Consider the following 23,341-nt stretch of genomic DNA (forward strand, 5'->3'; position numbering starts at 1 on the left):
CTTGGCGGCGGCGGCGGGAGCGGCGGAGTCGGGAATCAAAACAAAGGGCCTGGGGGGGCGGGGGGGAAGGTGGCGGGGTTGGAATGTGAGCGCCGGTGGAGCCCGCGGCCCAGGTGAGTTTCCTGTCAGCTTCGGGGACTTGACTTTGGCGGGCCCGCCGTTCTGGGTGCCCGTGAGTGACGGTGTGCGCTGTGAGGGGGAGTCGCGGAGGACCGACACCCCTCCCCTCACTTCCAGCTGGCGGAGTGACGGGCGGCGGCAGGGCCTGAGGAAGGACTGGCACCCGTCAGGCCAGGCCTCACGCGGCCCGTGTCCTCTACAGCGCCGTGTCCCGCCGTCTCAGTGCTGCTTTTCCCCTTTGCGGGGTGCTCGGCCCCGCACTTAGGCGCCTGTTTTCCCGCTCCCTATGGGGCCTCCAGGTGTGAGGAGCATTCAACCACTGAGCTACATCTGCAGCCCCCGGAAAGAGGATCTCATCAGATCTAGCGAAAAGAAAGTGTTTTCCGTGTTCCTAGGTGAAATGTCTGTTAAATTACTCTCCGCTCTAGGAAGAACTGGGTAGCTGTTTGTTTTCCCTCAGTGTGGGCCACCTGCCTCCCCCTGAATGAGTAGGGATTGGTTTGATTGCACTATTGAAAGACTTGCAGGAGTGCTGTTAATGCTGGCGTAAATAGAGCACATCTGTGACGTGGGATTTCCTGCAGGGTCAATTCTCATTATAAATAAACTAGGAGATTGATTTATTTGGTTTGCTCTCTGGCAGAATAAGAGTTCTAAGTCCACAGCCAGCATTTACTTTGGCCCTTTCACTACTGGAGACACAGCAAGAAGCTGATCATGGGATTCTTGTACCAAGATACGACGTTAGCTTCCTGTCTCTCCTCAGCAGAGCCTTTAGGGAGACTGAGAGGAATTAAAAAAAAAACAAAAAACTTAGAAGCAGGCTTCTTGGAGCTGGAGGAGGTTGGCTCTAGCCAAGTGAGGAGAGTCTTCACTTGGAGATTTGCAGTAGCCCACAGTTGGTTCCTTCCAAACATGGCTGTGTATTTATATATTAAAAAAACAAACAAACAAACGGGGGGGGGAGGAATGAGGGACATGAGAAAGGGTATCAATGTATGTGAAGTAATGCACCTTCTATTTGGTGAATTTAATGTAACCCTTCTATTGATTACAATAGAAAAATATGAGAAAAAAAACTTAGAGGAAAACACACACACACACATGAGCTGTGGAACACAAGGAATGGCAGACTTTCCAAAACCAAATTGAGGTAGATTTTAAGAACAGACAGAACCTGATTTACCCAACTCTGCCTCCTGTGATATATTCTGGCATCCCATCTTCATCTTTTTTTTTCTTCATTTTTGTGCTAGTTCTGGGGCTTGAATTCCGGGCCTGGGTGCTGCCCTTGAGCTTATTTTGCTCAAGGCTAGTGCTCTATTAAAGCCATAGCTCCATTTCTGATGTTTTGGTAGTTAGAGACAAGGGTTTCGTAGACTTTGCTACTGGGCTGGCTTTGAACCTCAATCCTCAGGCTACAGTCTCTTGAGTAGTTAGGAATACAGATGTGAGCCACCACACACCCAGCTCCATTCTTTGAAAATCTTTTGCTTGTTAGGAGCCACTACACTGTATGTACAGTTGAAGTCTTACACTTTAGTATATTATACAGTCTGTTCTTACACAAGGAACTAACGTGGACATCTGACTCTCCCGACAGGGTGGAAGAATGAAAGGAAAGGAAGATGGGAGAGTGTTGAAGTGCTCTGTGGGGCTGTATGATGGAAGGAAAAGAAACTGAGGGGCCCTGCAGTAGAGCACTTGAATTGCTTCAACCAGACAATGATGCTAAGCCATGGTTTTGGAAATTCTCTAATTGCTTTTCTCGTCCTGAGCAAACATCATCACTTAGTCCCCAAACGGTAATTATGTGCAAGGGCATGGCAAACTCCACTGCAAACCAAGAAGAGGTCCTGGGACATGACCTTTCTCCTTGGACTGTGTGCCATGTTTCCCTGTTACGTTTATGTTGGCCCCTGTAGGGGCCTTATCCCATGGGACTGTTGTTTCACCTCCTGTCTTCCACTCTGAGTAACAGTGCATGCTTTGAGTACTCACTGTTACATTTTTGGGGTGTGGGGGAGGGAGAAAGATTTGTTTTCTTATTCAAGTGCCAAATCCCAAAGCTCTGCAGCAAAACAGAGAAAAGTAAAAGTTGTATTTTACTTTGACCATAGCCTTCTTAGTTTTGAGTCTTTTAAATTAGGAAAGATTGATGGACAAGATCTCATTGACAAGTCTGTTGTTGAATATTAAATATGTCTGCCGTCATGTTTAGGGTTTGTTTTTTGATGGGGATGGGGGTTCTTTTCTTTTTTCCTTTCCCAGTCCTGGGACTTGAACTCAGGGCCTGAGTGATGTCCTCGGGCTTTCTCGAGGCTAGCGCTCTATCCCTTGAGCCACATCACCATTTTTGCCTTTTTCTGTGTATGTGGTACCGAGAAATCAAACCTGGATCTTCATGCATGTTACGCAAGCACTCTTCCATTAGGCCAAACTCTTAGCCACAGAGTATTTTCGTTTTTGTTTTTGTTTTTTTGTAGTGGTAAAGGGAACTTGTTCTGTGTTGTTGGGCCTCACAGAGTTAGCTTGTGTTCCAATCTTGTCTCCTCAGAAAGAGTCCATGGAGAACAAGAAAGCTGCTGTGGAATTAAAGGATGTCCCATCTCCCCTTCATGCTGGCGCAAAACTTTGTCCAGCAGTTCCAAGTCCTGATACTCATCCTCTCCAGCAACGGAAAATACAGCTCTCAACCGTCCCCCAAGTAAGCTGCTGTGCTCACTGCCCCAATGAGCCATCCACTTCGCCAATGTGCCGTGGTGGTGGAGGTGGTGGCGGCTTGATTCATGCAGGCACACTCTTAGACTCTCACAGCACCAGGACAATCACGTGTCAGGTGGGATCAGGGTTTGCTTTCCAGTCTGCGTCTTCACTCCAGAATGCCTCAGCCAGGAACACCTTGGCAGGCATCGGGAGTGACTTTCCCGGCATGTGTCTCGAGAGTAATCTGTCTTCCTGCAAGCACCTGTCCTGTTGTGGGAGGCTCCACTTCCAGCCCTGTCACAGTACCGTGCACAAGCTGTACCCATGTCCGGCGCTCCAGGGGTGCACCTCCGCTGCTTACTTCCCCTGCTCTGATTTCCCCGGCGGGGCTCAGGGGCTCCTGGAGGAGCCCCTCCCACAGCCTGAGTTGACACCCCACTTGTGCACCAGCTCTTTGCACCTGAACGTGGCTCCTCCAGTGTGTTTAAAGGGCTCACTTTACTGCGAAGACTGTCTCAGCAAGGTTTGTAGCTTTTCATTTTTCTCATGTGTAGTGGGGCTGAAGTTCAAGGAATGGCTCTCTGAGTGGATTTATCTCACAAAGTCCTGATGGTACCCAGGCCTGACGCTACTTCATGTGTAGGTCTCTCCCCCAGCCCATTGGCTGCTGGCTCCTAAAGAAAATAAGGTACTTTGAGAGGCTGTTTGAAAGCAATTTCACAGAGTAATTACTGGCATAGTTTATGCTTTTAGAGCCTCTGGCTCCAAGAAATCCACTTCCAGCCTGTGAAACGTAGTTCAGCAAAGCCTCTGCTGTGCTTCATCCATAATTGCTGGGCCCATCTGTGGAATGTAGGTATTGCCTTTCTGCAATAGTCTGGGGAGTCTGCAGCATGGCCTTGGTTGCACTTGGCCTCCAATGGTATCACTGTCCCAGTATAACGTGGGGGGAGGGCGTCCACTGTATTAGACTCACACCGAGCATCTGAGTCTGGGCCCAGACATTTCAGGTCTCTTCCTGGCATGAAGTAAATTGAGAGCTAGCAGTCTCGAGAAGGATTAATTAGGTAGAAATGCATTTTCAGTTGTTCGTAACTTTAACTTCTAAAACGATGTATTTGCTTCTTTGAAAAATAAAAAATAAAAAAATTTTTTAAACAGCCGGCAAGAAATAGTATAATTGATGCTGCTAAAGTCTGGCCCAATATACCACCTCCAAATACTCAAGCAGCACCCCTCGCTATTCCCCTGTGTAATGGCTGTGGAACCCGGGGAACGGGGAAGGAGACCACGTTGTTGTTGGCGACCAGCCTAGGCAAAGCTACTTCAAACTTTGGTAAATGACAGAATGCTGTGAAATGTGACTGAGTGATTTGCAGTGTCTGATGCTAACATTGTACTGAATTAACTTTCAAACATTCCTTGTGGGTGTTGGGTTTTGTGCCAGTAGTAGGGCTTGAACTTAGGGCCTCCCACTTTTGCTTAGCTTTTTTGCTTCAGGATGGCACTTTACCACTTGAGCCACAACTCCACTTATAGCCTTGTTGTTGGTTTATTGGAGATAGGAGTCTCACAGACTTTCCTGCTGAGGCTAGCTTCGCAGTGTTTTTTTTGTTGTTGTTGTTTGGTTTTTTTTTTTTTGGTCATGGGAATTGAATTCAGCCTGGGCACTGTCCCTGAGCTCTTCACCTCAAGGCTACTGTGCTACCCCTTGAGCCACAACACCACTTCCTATTTTCTTTCTGGTGGTTAATTGGAGATAAGAGGCTTATGGACTTTAGTGCCTAGGCTGGGCTTTGAACCATGATTCTCAGATCTCTGCCTCCTGAGTTGCTAGGATTACAGGCGTGAGCCACCTTGCCCTGCTTACTTTGCAGTGTTATGTGCCTGCCATTCCCACTTGCCTAGGTAGGAGGCTGAGATTAGGAAGATCACAGATCCCTGCCAATCTGGGCAAAACAGTTCATGAAACTGCCCATCTCAACAGAAAAAGTTAGATGTAGTTTACTTCTATCATCTTAGCAATGGTGGAAAGCATAAATAGGATCATTATCCAGTCCAACCTGGGCAAAAAAGAAAAAAAAGTGAGATCCTCACATCTCAATCAGAAACAGGGCACCGGTGTCTCATAATTATTTAATAGGCTGAGAACTGAAAGATTATGGTTCAAAGCCGAGCCTGGCTTCGAAGAGAGGTCCACAAGACTCCATCTCTAAAATAACTAGCAAAAAACTTGAATGGAAGCATGATTCAAGTAGTAGATTGCATGCCTAGCAAGAGCTAAACCCTTAGAGTTCAAACCCAAGTACTACCAGCAAACAACAGAGACAGAAAAAACTTCTTTTATTATAGATCAGTAAGTCATTTGTCCTTTGTGTGAGGCTGAAGCTGTCTGAAGTGAGAGGCTATAGACAAATGGGGAATATATTATGAGAAACTGAGTGCTGAAGGAGATTGGGGGTCAACTGAAGATCCTAAATATTTAGAAATTTAGAACAACTAAGTAGTGGATGATCATGAACAGTGTTTGAAAACCTGAAAGTTTGAGGACATTTTTACAACATGAGAACAAATGTTAATGCAGTATCATGAGTAATATAAGGTTAGCAGTGGTAGCTTCTCTACCTGCATCTCTCAGTGTCTTCCAGGCCCAGCAAATAGAGGGCATGGGCTGAGGACTGAAATCCGGCCTGGGAGCCGCAGCATCCAACTAGTTATGTAGTGTTGACCTACATGACCCTGTTCATGCTTGGAGACAGATTTCTTATGGTTACAGGGTAATCTTAGGGTTGGGTGGGTGGTTGTGTCAGCTAGAAGGCCACTGTCCTTTAGTTCCACTTCTATCAGGGATTTGTTTTTTCCTTCACTATGGTCATTTCCTATTACTGAGTTTTAATTCCCCACTTTTCTTTTGTCCCATGTAACTTGAAGTCTTTTAACTTTTCTTAAGGTTCACCTGAAGTTGGAATAGCTGGGCAAGTGCTAGAAAACTTACCCCCCATTGGAGTGTTTTGGGATATTGAAAACTGCTCTGTTCCCTCTGGCCGATCAGCTACTACTGTTGTCCAGAGAATCCGTGAGAAGTTTTTTAAAGGGCATAGAGAAGCAGAATTCATCTGTGTATGTGACATCAGCAAAGAAAACAAAGAAGTTATTCAAGAGCTGAATAATTGCCAGGTAAAAAATTGTTTTTTCTTAAAATTTTAATCTGCTATGGTAGCAGAAGAAGCCTGTGGAAATAAGAATTTCTGATTTAATGGCACTGCAATTGTGCTTGGTTTTCAAATAAATTAGAAGATTATTCTGAAAGTGCTAGAAAGCATTGACTGGTTTGATCTTTTAGAAATGCTTTGTTGATATGAGTTACTTGTGTGTTGCATACTATAGTTTTTGTAGCTGTTCTCTAAGGCCCCTTTAAATTGTGTGTTATCTCATGTTGTTTTCGTGGCTTCTCTATGAATTAAAAGCTCTTGGAAGGGAACCGGTTATTTAAAGATTATGTGGCAGTAAGCAAAAGAGATAAGTTTAAACTCAGCTTTCTAGACTCTCACATCTGTGCTACAAAGCTGGAACCAGAACTTGACTCTTATTGTATGTTTGCCAGTCCTAAGGCTTGAACTCAGTGTCTGGGTGCTATTTCTCATCTTTTGCCCAAGGATAGTGCTTTATCACTTTGGCCATAGCTCCACTTCTGACCTTTTGGAAGTTCATTGATAACAGTGTCATGGACTCTGCTGCCTGGGCTGGCTTCGAACAATGATCCTCAGATCTCAGCCTCCTGAGTAGCTAGGATGACAGGCGTGAGCCACCAACGTCCTGCTAGAACTTAATTCTTAAATAAGAAATCACTTTGACATCACAAAATCCTATGGTATATTACATGTGGTTGAAGCACCTTTCAAAATAAGCCTGTCTTTGCTTTGGAGACTGTTGTGTGTGAGCCTGATCATTTTAATGGAATAAATGCTTTTGGTTGCCTTGTAGTTTGACTTCTTCCTCCCCTGTCCAGAACACAAGAGTTAGAAATAACATAGACAAATGACATAGAGTACAACCTGCACTGTACCTTAATCATACAGACGCTCTCACCACCTCCAAACTGGGCAATGATGTTAGGAGAATTTGGTTACTTCAGGCTTCCTTTTCTCTGCCTACTTCCTAGAAAATGAATTAGAGATGTGAGCAGACACAGTAACAGATCCAGTTAATTCATCTGTTGAATCCATTTTGAAATTATTGAGATCCAGCTATAATAGTTTTGCTAACGATAACAGAAGAGTTTCTTTCCTCAAGAATTAACCAGTAGGTGCTGTATAATGGCATATACCTGTAATCCTAACACTCAGGAGACTGAGGCAGGGGAGGACCTCGAGTCCAAGGCCAGCCTGGACTACTTAACAAGACCCTGTATCAAAACAGACAAGCAAATATAATTATCCACTAATCTGTGGGCAGAGTGTGTGCAGTGATGTTCTAATTCTGGCTCTTACTATAACTGAATGCAGGTGACTGTTGCTCATATCAATGCTACTGCGAAGAATGCTGCTGACGATAAACTCCGGCAGAGTCTTCGAAGGTTTGCAAACACCCACACTGCTCCCGCCACTGTGGTTCTTGTGTCCAGTAAGTGTGCAGACATCTGATTTTCACTACACACACTGTGGGAATGATTTTTGTAAAGGCAAGATACGCTCCCTAGAGGCTGAAGTGCACAGGATGTGTTGGTGATTATTGTTGAGAATTGTTTACAAGAGTCTTTGTATTTTTGAATTTTCTCTTGAGCATATGAATTCTTGCTACACCAAATTTATGAAAGAAAATTGGATTCTTTATTTTTCTGGACTGAGTATTACTAACTTAAAAAAAAAAAAAGCAAGATGAACACTTTCCAGACTTGAGTTTTTCCAGCCTTTACTTCCCTTTAATATTAATACTAATTCTATAGGGATTAGCGACTTCCATCTAGATGTATGGTGTGACAGTCTACCACATGAATTCTGCTGGGAAGTGTGCTCCAGTTGCAAAGGGGAGGGAAGTACCTTTGGGTCCCCTCAGACCCACCTCTCCTTTCCCTCCCTTCATTCCTTTCCACTCAGTGGGCTTTGCTATGGTTGTGTGTCTTGGCCAAGTCTTTCTAATGTGGAGAACTGGGGTGGGCTATGTCTTCCAGCTGATGTCAACTTTGCACTGGAGCTCAGTGATTTGAGACACAGGCATGGTTTCCACATCATTTTGGTACATAAGAACCAGGCCTCGGAAGCACTGCTGCACCATGCTAACGAGCTGATCAGATTTGAGGAGTTCATTTCTGACTTGCCTCCACGGTTACCACTAAAGATGCCAGTAAGTAGGTTCTTGCTGTCTTTGCCAGTTTCTAGTGATAGTCTGGAGATTTAGGGACTGCTCTTACAAAATGGGGGATCCCATTCCTTATTAGATTCTGACTGGAAGCCTTCTGCTTGTAAACATCTAGAGAATGGAGATGTATGGACTGACTTTTTACTGTCACGTGCCCTGTCTCCAGAGCCTGCAGTAGTTTTGTCAGAATGAGTGAAGAATTGTTGTCTCTGTTTCCAAGTGTTACAGGTAGAGAACACGTAAGAGTTCACACACATCCTTGTGTTGGGTATCAAGTAACTGATGATGATTCAGTCAAGTCATCGGGTCCATAAGCCCTATAGGCCCCTGAGACTGGAATTTGTGGACAGCCTTCCTTGTTGTGGTTATGGCTGCATGTGTAGCTTGCTTAAGCCATGGGCCCAGAGGGCTGGAACACCTCCCAAGGGTGCAACATTTCTGTCAGGCTTGAGTGGGAAAAACTGAGCTCAGGTTACTGTTGTAATACATGTAATGCTTGAAGAAACAATACTTGTGCACAAGAGGAGCTGTGCTGTAGATGATCCAGGAGAATTGGTAGGCAGGCTAACTGCAGTCTAACCAATTTAGAGTTACACATTCATCTTACAGACAATTTCATGGGGAAAACATTGAAAAGAGCAGCCCAAGAGTGGCTGGGCCTCCCCAGGCCTTCTAATTCTGGCTCTCCCTGCTTCTCCCAAGGTCGGCTCTGGTGCTCAGAGGTCTGGAATCTGGTTCAATAGAAAACACACTCTGTAGCCAGTTCTTCGTAGGGATCTTGGCCCCTGCAGATCTCCTGAGTTTCTCCCTAACTCACCCTGTCTATATCCACTGTTTGTAGTGGAGGCTGTAACTGTTTCCTCCCACCCACTTTCATTTCATATTTTGTCCAAGTTTGAAGGCCATTAAATCATTTGTGGTATAGGCTTTCCCACGTTGAAGGTCCTTACCTTGCTACTTTCTTCTTATTCACTAAAGTCATACATGGAGATACATTTTCTTCTTTGGCAGCCTTCTGTCTCTCTAGTAAATTAGACCTCTGTTGTTGTGTCTGGGCCTTGAGTCCCAGGTGTAATAGCAGGAGTGAGAATTGGTCAACACCTCTCACATAAAAAGGAAAGCCATTGGGCCGGGAGTTTGGCCTAGTGGTAGAGTGCTTGCCTAGCATGCACGAAGACCCGGGTTCAATTCCTAGGTACTACATATATAGAAAAAAGGAAAGCCACTGATTAGAAAAGCTTAAGTATTCCTTGTAAGAACAGCAAAAAGCAGGATATAGAAATGTGGAAGGGGAAAACCTCACAGCCCTCCACTGCACAGGGCACACTGTTAACACTGTGGTATTGTCCTCCAAATTCTAACATAAACAATTAAAAAGTCGTGACTCCTGTGTAATATTCTGCAGGTTTTTTATATGGGCCTCTATTACATTACATAATCAGGTGCTTCATCATGAGTATTATATACTTCCATCATTTTCACCTCCACATCCTTTGTTTTTTTGTGCCACTACTGGCCTTGAACTCAGAGTAGTAGACTTTCATATGATTTTTCTGCTCAAGTGTGGTGCTTTGCCACTTGAACCACAGCTCCATTTCTGGCTTCCGGGGTGAGGGGCGGGCGTTAGGGGAGACCAACTGGAGACCAGAGTCTTTGGCTTTGTCTGCCCAAATTGGCTTTAAATCACAGTCCTTTACATCTCAGCTTCCTGAGTAGCTAGGAGTACAGGTGTGAATCATACCAGGCTCTCCTCTGCCCCCTCCAAGGTTATAACTCAGGGCTTCAAGCTTGCTCAGGTTGCAGAATTTTTACTGTTAACATACTTTTTCTTTCATTAATAATTCATTGCATCTACATGTTACTGTACTTTTTGTTTCTACCCATTTTTCACTGTCTCCAGCAAGTTCACCATATCATCTTGAGTTTCCGGGCTAATAGTTTGGAGGATACATTTTAAAATGCGATGATGTGGATCAGAATTTTATTGACGGGAACTGTGTGGTCCTCCAGGACAATTTGATTCTTACCATTACAAGTGTCTGCTCTTTTATTTATTTATTGTGGTACTCAAGATTGAACTCAGAGTCTCATACTTGGGGGGCAAGTGCTCTACCACTTGAACCATACCTCCAGCACCTTTTTTGCATGATAGTTTTCTGGTAGGGTCTTGCCTTATGCTTAGCTGCCCTGAGCTGCCATCCTCTTGTCATCCCTGTGTCACTGGGTTTGATGGGTGCATATCACTGTGCCCAGTCATTGGTTGACATGGCGTCTCAAGAACTTTTATATCAAGGTGGAAAATGTGTATTTTTGACATTTGCCTGCCTAAAGTTGCCTGATGTTAGCCATCTGATTCATCTTTAGTGGGCCCTCAGGTGACACTGTTTGCTCTGTATTAGCAGTGCCACACTCTGCTGTACGTGTATAACCTCCCAGCAAACAAGGATGGCAAGAGCATCAGCAACAGGCTTCGGCGTCTGTCTGACAACTGTGGTGGGAAAGTACTGAGCATCACTGGCTGCAGCGCTATTCTTCGCTTCATAAACCAAGATAGCGCCGAGCGGGCACAGAAGCGCATGGAAAATGAAGATGTCTTTGGCAATCGGATCATTGTGTCATTTACCCCAAAACACAGAGAACTCTGTGAAGCAAAGAGTTTGAATGCAGTTGCAGATAAAGTGAAGTCTCCCAAAAAGCTTAAGAATCAAAAGCTATGCCTCATCAAAGACACAAGTGAACAGCCTTCCAGTGCCAAATCTACATCTGGGAAAGGGTCACAGACGCACTCTGGATCTGCCACGAAAAATGCCCAGGTGAAAAGTTTACAGGTAATTCGGAAGCCTCTCCCTTTCTTTCTCTCTTTTTTTTTTTTTTACCAGTTCTGGGCTTGGGCTCAGGGCCTGAGCACTGTCCTTAGATTTTTCTCAAGGCTAGAGCTCTAGCTCTTGAGCCTCAGCACCACTTTCAGCTTTTTTCTATGTATGTGGTACCAAGGAATTGAACCCGGGTTTTTGTGCATGCTAGGCAAGCACTCTACCACTAAAGCCTCTCCCTTTCTGAGGCCGACAGCAGCTTTAGCTTTGGGTTCTGATTCTGTGTCTTGAATGCCTGCCGGCATTGGCTGTATCCTGTGTGTCTTTCAGTCATCTGTGAGCCACCTGCAATATTCTGTGCAGCACCCACCCCATCTTGGGTCCTTACAGGTTCAACCTGTTGTCCTTATGTCATTTCAGGAGCTGTGCCGCTCAGAGTCCAAGGCAGGCCACCGGAACAGTGAGCACCAGCCCGCTGGGAGGCTGGCTGTCGCACCCCAGCCCACCATTAAAACCTCAGGGGCGGTGGAGCCTTCTCACAGAGGTGGCCACAAGTAGGTACCACACATCACCCTTCCTACATATGACAGCTGCTGCTTTCAGGTAATCGCAGATGTGAGCCTTCTTCTATTTTCCCTCGTGATAGGAAAGAGAGCCTTAGTGCCCGGAGTGTTAGCAGTTCCCCCATAGAGAAGAAAGAGAAAGACCAGATGGTCTTCCAAGTGAGCTACCCGTCTGCCTTCAGCAAGCTGATCGTGTCAAGGCAAGTCTCTTCTCTGCTCACTTCAAAGTCTTGCTCTCCAGCCTCTCAACTGGAAAGTAGTTACCCAGAGACAGGCTTGAGAAACAGCATGTTTTGTTTTGTTTTTTCCAAATAATTGGCAGGGTACAACGTAAATCTTTGCCCGCCTTTCCTCTTCCTTAGGTTTCCAGTACTGCATTTAAGGACAGTGCTTCTCATCGTTTTCTCACCATTCATTTCTCCTCCTCTGCTCTGAACCTTAGTAAACAGGTCAGAGGAAGTCATTACCTTCATGTGGAACAGTGCCCAAAGTAGAAAGTTAACTCCTTGAAGCCCTTTAACTTCTCCCCTTAACTTTAATCCATTGAAAGAGCATTTCCTATTGAATAACCTGCCTGTCATTAATACTTTAGACAGTGCATCTCAGTTAGCAAGTGTTTTTAAGATGAAAAGACATTCAGAAACCACATAGGAAAGCCATTTCTATATACAGTTTTCAGAGCCTGATAATGAAATGATTGTGTGTGTTTTTGGCAGGAGTATGTCTCCAAACCTTTTAAACAGAGCCTCCCCGCTTGCTTTCAATGTTGCCAATTCCAGTAGTGGAGCCGACTGCCTGGACCCGTTTGCAAACGGTGCTGATATCCAGGTCAGCAACATAGACTACAGGCTGTCCCGGAAGGAGCTTCAGCAGCTCATCCATGAAGCGTTTTCTAAGCATGGCAAGGTACCTTCCACTCTTGTTCTTGCTTCTTTTATCCTTTGGCAAAATTTTCAGGCTAGAGAAGTATATTTGAAGCATGTGACCACAGCTAGGATGTAAATGGCACTGGGCCAGGTTCCAAGTCCTTCCTTTTCCTAGTGTCTGCTCTGGGTTTGGTGCATGTCTGGCCCATAAGCCATAGCCATCAGAGCAGCAAAGTTAGCAGTGAGCTGTACTTGGCTTAGTGACAATTAAAAATGACACTTTTGTGGGGGGGGAAGCAATACAGAAATAATAGTTGAAAATGATACTAATTTTCTTCCTATTCTAATGTATCTGATTACATTTGTAGTTATAGTTTGCTAGCAGATGCACCTCTTCCAAAGTTGGAGTTTTGTAGGTCTGGAGAAGGCCCAGAAACTCCTCACACGTTTTGGCCTCTTGAGTCTTTCTCTAAGAGCCATGTGCAAAGAGTGCAGGTAGAGCAGCCACATCCATACCTCTGAAGGTCACCTGGGAACTGGTTGGCAGAAATTCAGACAAGTTCCCTCCCAAAAGCTGTGAAGTCCATGAATATGATCCTTAGCGGTTTAGTTCCGTGGTGTCATCATGTTCTCCTTCACCCTGTTGTAGGTGAAGAGCGTCGAGCTCAGCCCCCATACCGATTATCAGCTCAAGGCCATCGTCCAGATGGAAAACTTGCAAGAAGCAATCTGTGCAGTAAATGGCCTCCACAGGTATAAGATAGGAAGCAAGAAGATTCTCGTCTCACTTGCCACAGGAGCCGCTAATAAATCACTGTCTTTACTGAGGTAAAAGAAACCAAACCAACAAACAAAAACTCAGTGATTTCTTTCAGGAACTAACATTTGACCCACAAATAGTTTGGGAGATTAAAAAGTAGATTTTATACTATGTTATCAGCCCTCATGTGATGATGGCATTTGAAGCAATGCTTATTTAGTTGACAGCACTAGAGATAAGCTACTAGACCCTTGTGTGAGTCATTAATCAAAGGCAGACACACACAGCTTGAGTAAAGTAGCATGCCGAATATCCAGAACGAGTTCTATAAATAGTCAGCACAATCATGACAACTTACAAGCTTGGCAATTCCAACCAATTGTTTTCAAGTAGCAGAAGGCAGATTTATCTCTAAAGGCTAGATCTATCAAGCTTCCAGGGGGACCGACTGAGGTTGGTCCTTGAGGTCAAGCAGATGCCCAGCCCTGTAAGTCTTCAGTACCAGCTGAGTCTTGCAACCTTCTGGCTTTCTTATTTACCAGATTTGATATTTGCCTAGCTCTCCCCATCTCAGAGCTAATAAAACAGGACTCGTTCCTAAATAATCAAGGATCTTTTCTCTAACTTTGTGCTTCACAAAGATTTTAAATTCTGAGAGCTTTTTCTTTTTTCTTTTTTTTTTTTTTTGCCAGTCCTGGGTTTGAGCTCAGGGCCTGAGCAATGTCCTTGGACTTTCTCAAGGCTAGAGCTCTACCACTTGAGCCTCAGCACCACTTCCGGCTTTTTTCTATGTATGTGGTACCAAGGAATCGAACCTGGGTCTTTATGCATGCTAGGAAAGCAGTAGGACAAAATCCCAGCCTCTTAGAATAAAAATAATATTCGTGCCGGGCCTGGTGGCTCATACCTCTAATCTTAGCTACTCAGGAGGCTGATTTCTGAGAATCATGGTTCAAAGCCAGCCTGAGCACTAAAGAACGTGAGACTCATCTCCAATTAACCACTAGAAAACGGGAAGTGGGGTTGTGGCTCACAGAGTAAGGTGGTAGCCTTCAGCTGAAGAGCTCAGGGACAGCACCCAGGCCCAGAGTTCAAGGCCCAGAGTTCAAGCCCCACGACCAACCCTCCTCCCCCCCCAAAAAAACCCCAAAATTCAAATAATAATGAAAAATCAAGAAGCATAGATGAGAAAGTCATCCTTACTCCTGTGATTCCAAGCTAATTGCAGGTAAGCACTGTGGTTTTTGTTTTTTTTTTTTTTTTTGCTTTGTGTTGAGTATTAAAAAAGAAAGAAAGGTCACCCAAAGCTTAATTGAAAATGTGCTGTATTCATTTGTGTGGCTGATCGTGTATGTAGAAATTTCAATCCCTTATATCTGCCCTATAAAGCAGCTGATGGCAGGAAACTGGTGTTTTTCTGTGAGGAGCCTGTATCTTCCCGTTGCACAGGTATAGAAAGTCCTACTGTTGAGTCTAATAAGAATTCTAGAGCGTATCTTTTATTGACTTGTCCCAAAGCCCTTTTTAGAAATATTTCTAGAGAACAAATTCTCAGCAGAATTTGCACGTGTGCCATGTTTATTTTATGAAGTCTATCAAATTTTATTTCATTATGCAAAATAAATGATCTGTTCTCTAAATTTTCTCTTCCAGTGCAGAAACAATATCCATCCTTCAGGATGCCCCTGCCTGCTGTTTGCCACTTTTTAAATTCACAGATCTCTATGAGAAAAAGTAAGTAAGGTTGGTTGTTTCCAGGTAATAAGAGTCTTGTGGGCTTCTGGCTCATGGACTCTCTGCCTGGGTGGCTGGCTTTGAACCATGATCCTCAGATCTCAGCCTTCTGAGTACCTAGGGTTACAAGTATGAGCCATCAGCACCTGGCTTGTTTTACTTTTTTTTTAAGTGAGAAAAAAGCATGTTTTTTATTTCAGCAAAATGTGTTTCTGTGTAAACAAAGGCAAACATCCTAAGTTGGTCTACCTCTTTTGTTTGTAGGTTTGGACACAAGTTGAATGTGTCAGATTTATATAAGTTGACAGACACAGTTGCAGTCCGTGAACAGGGAAGTGGGCGGCTGGTGTGTCTCTTGCCCAGCAGTCAGGCCCGTCAGAGCCCCCTGGGGTCTTCCCAGTCGCACGATGGCTCCTCCACAAACTGCAGCCCAATTATATTTGAGGAGTTGGAGTATCATGAGCCTGTCTGCAGGCGGCATTGCTCAAATAAGGACTTCAGGTATGTCCCTATTTCCTCCAGAAGGTGCTCCTTTCATAGGCTTTGTGGTACCTGTTCATTACCTGTAAACATGGAAACCCAAGGCAATGTCAGTGGCTGTTCCAATCTCTCTTCTGCAGTGAACATGAGTTTGATCCAGACTCGTACAAGATTCCTTTTGTGATTCTGTCTTTGAAGACATTTGCTCCCCAAGTTCATAGTCTTCTCCAGACCCATGAGGGCACTGTGCCTTTGTTAAGGTGAGTGCCGTTGTCAGGAAATCTCCTGCTGTAGTATGCTGGGTAGAGGATGGGGAAGGAGAGATGAGAGGGACATTGGTCCTCACATAACCCTCCTTGCAGCCCAACCCCCTTTGGAAAGGAATCTGGACACTCGGTGTTGAACAAGAGCACTTGGCGTTGTGCTGTTGTCTCAACTAAACACCAGATCTTCTCCATGGGAAAGAGAAGCATTGCACTGCACATGCTGCAATAGAAATCTGCACAGACTGAGAGTGCCCAGCTCATCTCCTCAGGAGAAAAGAATTCTCCCAAAGTACATTCACTCACTCTCTGACCACTATAATAGTAAGGAATCTTGGCTAAAGTGAGAGAAAAACTGATCTGGAACCCGGTTGCCATTCCTTAAGCCCCTCTGCTAGAGCAGTGCCCAGGAGTCCTGGCACCAAAAGAAGGCACCACCAAGGCCAGGGCCACAGCCTCCCCCTTCATTCAAACCCAGACCCCATTTCAACTGAGGTTGCTTCTTCAGGGATCGAATAACAAGTACTGGGTAGCATGCACTTTGCTTTTCCACTGAACTTGATCCATTTACCCTCTTCAGCTTTGCAGAGTGCTATGCTGCAGAATTTGGGGACCTGGAAATGGTGCAGGGGAGCCACGGGGGCGTCCCCTTAGAGCACTTTATCACCTGCATCCCAGGTGTGAATATCACCACTGCCCAGAACGGCATCAAAGTGGTCAAGTGGATTCACAACAAGCCCCCACCTCCCAACGCTGGTAGGTGGCACCCTTCAGAATGGCATCACATTTGCCAAGTATAAAAACACCAGGCTATCTCCTCTCATCTTCAAAAACTCCTCAAAATGCTGAGGGTTTGGCAGAACCAAATCGGCATAAATTATGCAAAACATTTAAAATCCAAGTTCTTTTGTCCATCTCTTTAACTGCCTTACTTTGTGAGGCTTTTGTTTGGCTTATTATTGATTTATTGATTTATATATTTTTTCTTTTTTTTTTTTTTTTTTTGCTGGTCCTGGGGTCTGAACTCAGGGCCTTAGCACTGTCCTTGGGCTTTCTCAAGGCTAGAGCTTTACCACTTGAGCCACCGCACCATTTCCGGCTTTTTCTATGTATGCAGTCCCGAGGAATCAAACCCAGATCTATAATCCTAGCTACTAAGAAGGTTGAGATCTAAGGCTCACAGTTCAAAGCCAGCCTGGACTGGCTTAATCTCCAATAAATGACAGATAAAGCTGGAGGTGGGACTGTGGCTCAAGTGGTAGAGCCACTTGATTATGGATGTAAGCCACAGGTTCTTGGTTCATTGGGGTTTGTTGTTGTTATTATTTTGAGACAAGGTATTTGTTGCTGTGTAGGCCAGGCTTGATATCAAACTCATGATCCTTCCCTAGTGCTTTGGGATCACTGTGGTAATTTTATAACATTGCTTTCCATAGTTTCCTGGGTAACATTTTCAGCTCCACTGTGGGTTAATTAGGTTAATTGTCACTTTCCCGATGACAGTTTATATCTTGGCTCCGTGGGAAAGTTTGTTCTCCATGCCCAAGTTCAAATGAATCTTGGATCTACTAGGAAATGCCTGTGTGGTCTTCACTTCTGCTGTAAGTCATACTGTGATGACCTGTGCTTTGCTTCCACACCTTGCTGTGGAGAATTTCCTGGGAGTGGCTTGGCAGTAAACGGTTCTCTGGTATCTGAGGATAGAGGCTGAGCTGCAAAGTGCTTGTGGTTGAATTTAAACTTGAAATGACAATGCCCATGGCCTTCCTTTGAGCTGATGGGCGCCTACTTCACATTAACACATGTTCTTTCTCTCCCTAGACCCTTGGCTCCTGCGGTCTAAAAGTCCTGTAGGAAACCCACAGCTGATCCAGTTCAGTAGAGAAGTCATTGACTTACTGAAGAACCAACCATCCTGTGTCATACCTATTAGTAATTTCATCCCATCTTACCACCACCATTTTGCAAAGCAGTGCCGCGTTTCGGACTACGGCTATTCCAAGCTGATTGAGTTATTAGAAGCAGTGCCTCATGTGCTGCAGGTAATCAAGGCCAAGGGGTTCTTTATTTATGTGCATTCCTCTGTGGTTTTGGCTATCCCAGTGGAGGAAACAAGCACCATACTAACCTCATTCCTAAGAAGTCAGCTCTGAGCCATATATTCCATAAACGCTTTCTTCAGAATATAGGAAACAAGTTGATTTCTCCATTTTCTCTGGAAGCTACAGGTTTCCAGCTTTCACACAGAAAGTCCTTAGAGGCCTGGTGGAGTATTTCCCTCTAATGTTTGTAGGTTCAATCCTTCCTCCTAGCACAGTTCCTTCTGAAACTGCTCGCTCTCGTGCAGGAGTGTCTGTAAATGTTCACATGCCTATATGTGGTTCCTACGTTGCATCAAGGCAGACCTTACCTATTCATCTCTGTGAACTGAAGGTTAGTTACTGGGCTACAGCCTAGCATTACAGCCTATGAAGCCCTTCCTATTAGTTTTGCCTGAAGGCAGTGCTAGAACAGTTTCACACTTATAAAAGAGATTTGGCAAACATCAGCTCTCTTTCAGAGTAAAAATTAGTCACCCAGAGTGCTGATCAGTACCTGCTTCTCTGCACTTGAGATTATTGGAGAGCAGCTATGTAGTATGTAGGACCAAAGGAAGTGGCCCCAGGAAAAGGATCTTGTTCTTTCTGACTACATTTTGTTGAGGTATATGTTTGAAATTGCATGTTATTCTCTGAGGGGAGAGGAAAGGAGAGATAGATAATGAGAAGGTGTCTTCTGAAATCTTAGTCAGATGTCTGCTTTTCAGATTCTTGGCATGGGCTCCAAGCGTTTGTTGACCCTCACCCACAGAGCCCAGGTGAAACGCTTCACTCAGGATTTACTGAAACTTCTCAAATCCCAGGCCAGCAAGCAAGTCATCCTGAGAGAGTTCGCTCAGGCTTATCACTGGTGAGTCGGTGGGAGGAAGAAAAGGAAGTGCTTTTAGACTTTCTCCTCTTCTCAATTTTCAGTCACTTGTAAGTTCACTAGTTAGCACTTGTTTGGAAAGTTTGAAGTTGTTAGCAGACAAATTGTTAGGGTGGCAGAGCCTGGTAAATGCCTAAGTTTAAGACTTTAGAATCAGAGGTTCAAATCCTCCTCCTAACAAGTGTTCATTATTAATTTCTTAAGCACCACTACTCCCTTATCCTTTCCTTGTTCAAACTTAGGTGTTTCTCCAAGGACTGGGATGTCACAGAATACGGTGTGTGTGAGTTGACTGACATCATAGCAGAGATTCCTGACACAGTCATCTGCTGGTCCCAGCAGGACAATGACACCGTGATTTGTATCCCCAAAAGAGGTGAATGCCTGGTGTTCGGTGGTCATAAAATGGGGTGCTATCAGGGATTTATGCTTTCCCCCTTCCATGCCATAGTTGCTGATGATGCCCTGGAAAATGCAGCTCAAAAGTTGCTGCTTGGGCTGGGAGTTTAGCCTAATGATAGAGTACTTGCCGAGCATGCACAAAGCCCTGGGTTGGATTCCTCAGTACCATGTACACAGAAAAAGCCGGAAGTGGGGCTGTGGCTCAAGTGGCTAGTAGAGCACTAGCCTTGAGAGAGCTCAAGGACAGTGCCCAGGCCCTGAGTTCAAGCTCTGGACTGGCAAAAAAAAAAAAAAAGGTTGCTTGCTTGTATAGAGCTCCTGTGCACTGTAGAGTGTCATAAAGGAGAGCAGGCTGATGTCTGAGTGTCCACTAAAGGGGAGACTTTCTACAATGCTGTCCCAGCCCATCAGAGGCTGTTTCCCAGGGAAGAATCTGTTCGCAGAGCCATCCCTGGCATCCATCTGTCTTCTCAGCTCTTGAGCTCATGCTCATTGGAAGGAATGCTGGCTTTTGTGGTGGCGTTGCAGTGGTTCTAGCCTTAGGTCAAGGAGATGGGGTAGCCCAGTGTTTGTGGCATGTGATGTTGCTGATCATGGTCCTGAACCTGTATTGCTCTTTAGCACTCATGGTCCAGGGTTCCAATGAGCTCATATCTGTAGTCCATCTCTTTCCAGTAAAAGTCAATAGATACAAAAGGTAAACTAAGCACTTTCTCCTCTCCTCTGAAACTCACTGTCTCACATGCTTCTGACCACACTTAACTGAAGACCATGTAGATAAATCAACACAAGTACAATTTCATGGTAACAACTTCTGGCTTGCTTACTAAGCTCACAAATCAGGGGATGGCGGGGTATGGGGGTGGTAGAAGACAAAGATGGAGTCTTGTGACCTGACTGAGACTTCCTACATGGTGGTTATTAGAGCACTGGTTGAGGTTTTGTCTCTCTGTTAAGAGCGTACCCAGGATGAGATCGAGAGGACCAAACAGTTCTCCAAGGACGTCGTGGACCTGCTGCGACACCAGCCCCACTTCCGCATGCCCTTCAACAAGTTCATCCCCTCCTACCACCACCACTTTGGCCGGCAGTGCAAACTGGCCTACTATGGCTTTACCAAACTACTTGAACTTTTTGAAGCCATACCTGATATCTTACAGGTAAGTAGAGATGGCAGTCCTGTTGTATTGTCCTAAACATGACACGTGGATCTTATTTTTCATATTCAGGCCTAGTTTACCTGATTAAGTAGGCAATTATGAGAGTCTAACAGCCTGAAATAGTCCTATTAGAGAAGCTGTTAGGTTTGGGGTATTTTTAAATACTAAGGTAAATGTGCTGACCTTCAATAAAGAATTGCTTTTCAGCTGGGTGTGGTGATTCACACCTCAAATCCCAGAAAAACTTTGGATTCAGCCTAGAAACTGAGGACACTCTCCCACACTACCTGCCTTAATAGCATTACATTCTTAGTAATTACTGGAGAAAGGAGCGTTTGATGTCCTAAAGTGGGTTTTTCCTCAGGAACTCCATTTCAGACCCCTTCTGGGGTCGGAGGCTGGTGTTTCCCATGAGGAAACACTGATGACTTAGCTGCCGGTTATCTGAGCAGGCCCTGTCTCTTTTCCCTGTTTTTTCTGATGTTGGTTGTTGTTTTGATTTTTGAGGCAATGCCTCACTGTGTAACCCCAGCAGACCTTGAACTATTTTGAAGCCCCAACTGTCCTTAAACACTTGCTCTTCCCCTGCCTCAGCCACCTGAATACTGGGATTATAAGTGTGTGCCCCCACATGAGCTGTGTGAAACCAGATTTCTTCTCTTGATTTTATTAATACAGCTGACACTTTTAAAGTGGTTTTAGAGTTCCTTACTGTCTTAGAATACATATAATGGGTAAAGTATTTGCCTAGCATCCATGAAACCCCAGGTTCAATTCCTGGTTCTATATACACAGAAAAAAGCCAGAAGTGATGCTGTGGCTCAAGTGGTAGTGCTCTAGTCTTGAGAAAAAGCCAAGGACATTGCTTAGGCCCTGAGTTCAAACCCCAGGACTGGCATAGAAAAAAAAAAAAAGCATGTAATGGCTTTGGCTGTCTTATCTGTGTAAACATAAACTCAGGTCCTCTTTCTGCTTGGCTTTTTCCCTTATAACTAGTGTTTGCCAGTTAAAACCCTCCAGGTTAGTAATTTTGCTGGCTTTTTTTTTTTCTTTAATCATTGGTAGGGTTTGAACTCCAGGCCTGGGCATTGTCCCTGAGCTCTTTTTTTTTTTTTTTTTTGCCAGTCGTGGGCTTGAGCTCAGGGCCTGAGCACTGTCCTTGGACTTTCTCAAAGTTAGAGCTCTACCACTTGAGCCTCAGCACCACTTCTGGCTTTTTTCTATGTATGTGGTACCGAGGAATCGAACCCGGGTCTTCGTGCATGCTAGGCAAGCACTCTACCACTAGGCCAAACTCCCGGCCCCAGTCCCTGAGCTCTTTTACTCAAAGCTAGCATTCTGTCACTTTGAGCCACAGCACCCCTTTCAGTTTTCTGGTGGAAAATTGGAGATAAGAGTTTCATGGCCTTAACAACAAGAGGCGCAAGCAGAAATCAGGAAAGCAACTCCTTTTGCAATAGCCTCAAAGAAAATAAAGTACTTAGGAATTAACTAAGAATGTAAAGGACCTTTATGATGAAAACTTTAAAAACTTGGAAAAGGAAATTAAAGCAGAACTGAGGAAATGGAAAAACCTCCCATGCTCCTGGATTGGAAGAATTAACATCGTGAAAATGGCAATCCTGAAAGAGGAAAGGGAAGGGGGAAAACGATGGTGGGGAGGGAAATGGGGACAAAAACATGAGAAGGGGTATCAATGTGTGAGAAGTAATGCACCTACTATCTGGTGAATGTAACTGTACCCCCCTACACATTACCCTGACAATTTAAGAGTTTCATAGCCTTTCCTGACCAGGCTGGCTTTGAATTGTGATCCTTTAGAGCTCAGCCTCCTGAGTAGCTAGGATTATAAGCATGAGCCCTTGTCATCTGGTCATCTTTTTTTTTTTTTTTTTTTTTTTGCCAGTCCTGGGCTTGAGCTCAGGGCCTGAGCACTACCACTTGAGCCTCAGCACCACTTCTGGCTTTTGTTTTTTTTTTCTCTATGTATGTGGTACTGAGGAATCGAACCTGGGTCTTCATGCATGCTAGGCAAGCACTTTAACCACTAGGCCAAACTCCCGGCCCCTCATCTGGTCATCTTAAGCTTTTTTTTTTTTTTTTTGGCTGTGAACTCAGGGCCTGAGCACTGTCCTTAGGCTTTCTCAAGGCTAGAGCTCCACCACTTGAGCCACAGGATCATTTCTGGCTTTTTTTATATATGTGGTACTGAGGAATCGAACCTGGGTCTCTGTGCATGCTAGGCAAGCACTCTACCACTAGGCCAAACTCACAGCCCATCTTAAGCATCTTTAAGTATTTGTTTTAGCAGCAAATGCTTTCAGGTTGTGTAGTCTACATAGCTTGTTCATGTTGGCAAGTAGAATCTCATGCCTATTAATAATAACATACTTTATATCTTCAAGCCTTTTACTCTCATGGACAATCATAATTCTCCATGTGTTTTCCAAGGTGTTAGAGTGTGGAGAAGAAAAAATCCTTACTTTGACAGAAGTGGAACGCTTCAAAGCTCTAGCTGCCCAGTTTGTTAAACTCCTGCGGTCCCAGAAAGATAACTGCCTTATGATGACAGACCTCCTTACAGAATATGCCAAAACGTTTGGGTATACATTTCGTCTCCAAGACTATGATGTCAGTTCAGTTTCAGCTTTGACACAGAAGCTCTGCCATGTGGTCAAGGTAAACAGATTGCTCTTTCATAGGATTGTGACTGGATCCATAGCAGGGTGTGTGATATGCTCTAGTGTGCCTTTGTATGCACCTTGGGTTGCAGGCTGTTGGTTCACAACTTGTGTGTCACCAATACATTGTGGGGAACTAGAACATGGCTTGGCTAACACTTGAGAGTTGTGATCTCCCTTCTGTGTGTTTATTATTGGCCAGTGTGAACTAAAGTACGCAGTCCCCTGTTACTCCAGGATGCGTGTGCTCCTGTGGGTCAGTCAGTCGAATCCTTCCACACAGACCTTTGTTTCTAGGATTTGTGGAGACTGATCACATGCCATTTCTCTCCAGATCCTGAATCACAAAGGGCCTGCTCTTGTCTGTCCTCAAATGCTTGTTTCCAGACCTGGTATTTATTCTTCAGGTGATAGTGCTTGAGAACCTGAAATCTTGGTGTGGAAGCCACGTACCCAGAGATGAAAATG

The 23,341-nt window shown here is 44.7% G+C and overlaps 1 protein-coding gene across 3 annotated transcripts in view; it reads left to right on the forward strand.

The window, feature by feature from the left end:
* Positions 1-8: 8 nt before the first annotated feature.
* Marf1 (meiosis regulator and mRNA stability factor 1) overlaps positions 9-23,341 on the forward strand; it is a 32,451-nt gene continuing 9,118 nt past the window's right edge. For 2 of the 3 annotated variants that reach the window (XM_090324865.1, XM_090324867.1), the window contains exons 1-21: positions 9-113; positions 1,724-1,925; positions 2,678-3,349; positions 3,988-4,162; positions 5,777-6,003; positions 7,332-7,449; positions 7,997-8,169; positions 10,584-11,012; positions 11,418-11,551; positions 11,644-11,760; positions 12,277-12,466; positions 13,076-13,254; positions 14,840-14,920; positions 15,185-15,421; positions 15,541-15,660; positions 16,244-16,419; positions 17,485-17,705; positions 18,470-18,612; positions 18,873-19,006; positions 19,990-20,192; positions 22,644-22,871. In XM_090324865.1, coding sequence (XP_090180991.1) covers positions 1,782-1,925; positions 2,678-3,349; positions 3,988-4,162; positions 5,777-6,003; positions 7,332-7,449; positions 7,997-8,169; positions 10,584-11,012; positions 11,418-11,551; positions 11,644-11,760; positions 12,277-12,466; positions 13,076-13,254; positions 14,840-14,920; positions 15,185-15,421; positions 15,541-15,660; positions 16,244-16,419; positions 17,485-17,705; positions 18,470-18,612; positions 18,873-19,006; positions 19,990-20,192; positions 22,644-22,871 — 4,101 coding nt within the window. In that variant the 5' untranslated portion in view covers positions 9-113; positions 1,724-1,781. The remainder of the gene's footprint in view (positions 114-1,723; positions 1,926-2,677; positions 3,350-3,987; positions 4,163-5,776; positions 6,004-7,331; positions 7,450-7,996; positions 8,170-10,583; positions 11,013-11,417; positions 11,552-11,643; positions 11,761-12,276; positions 12,467-13,075; positions 13,255-14,839; positions 14,921-15,184; positions 15,422-15,540; positions 15,661-16,243; positions 16,420-17,484; positions 17,706-18,469; positions 18,613-18,872; positions 19,007-19,989; positions 20,193-22,643; positions 22,872-23,341) is intronic. The other variant, XM_090324866.1, reaches the window with a different exon arrangement.

This window comes from Megascapheus bottae, chromosome 36, assembly GCF_031878675.1.
Source record: "Megascapheus bottae isolate mThoBot1 chromosome 36, mThoBot2.hap1, whole genome shotgun sequence".
Taxonomy (NCBI): domain Eukaryota; kingdom Metazoa; phylum Chordata; class Mammalia; order Rodentia; family Geomyidae; genus Megascapheus; species Megascapheus bottae.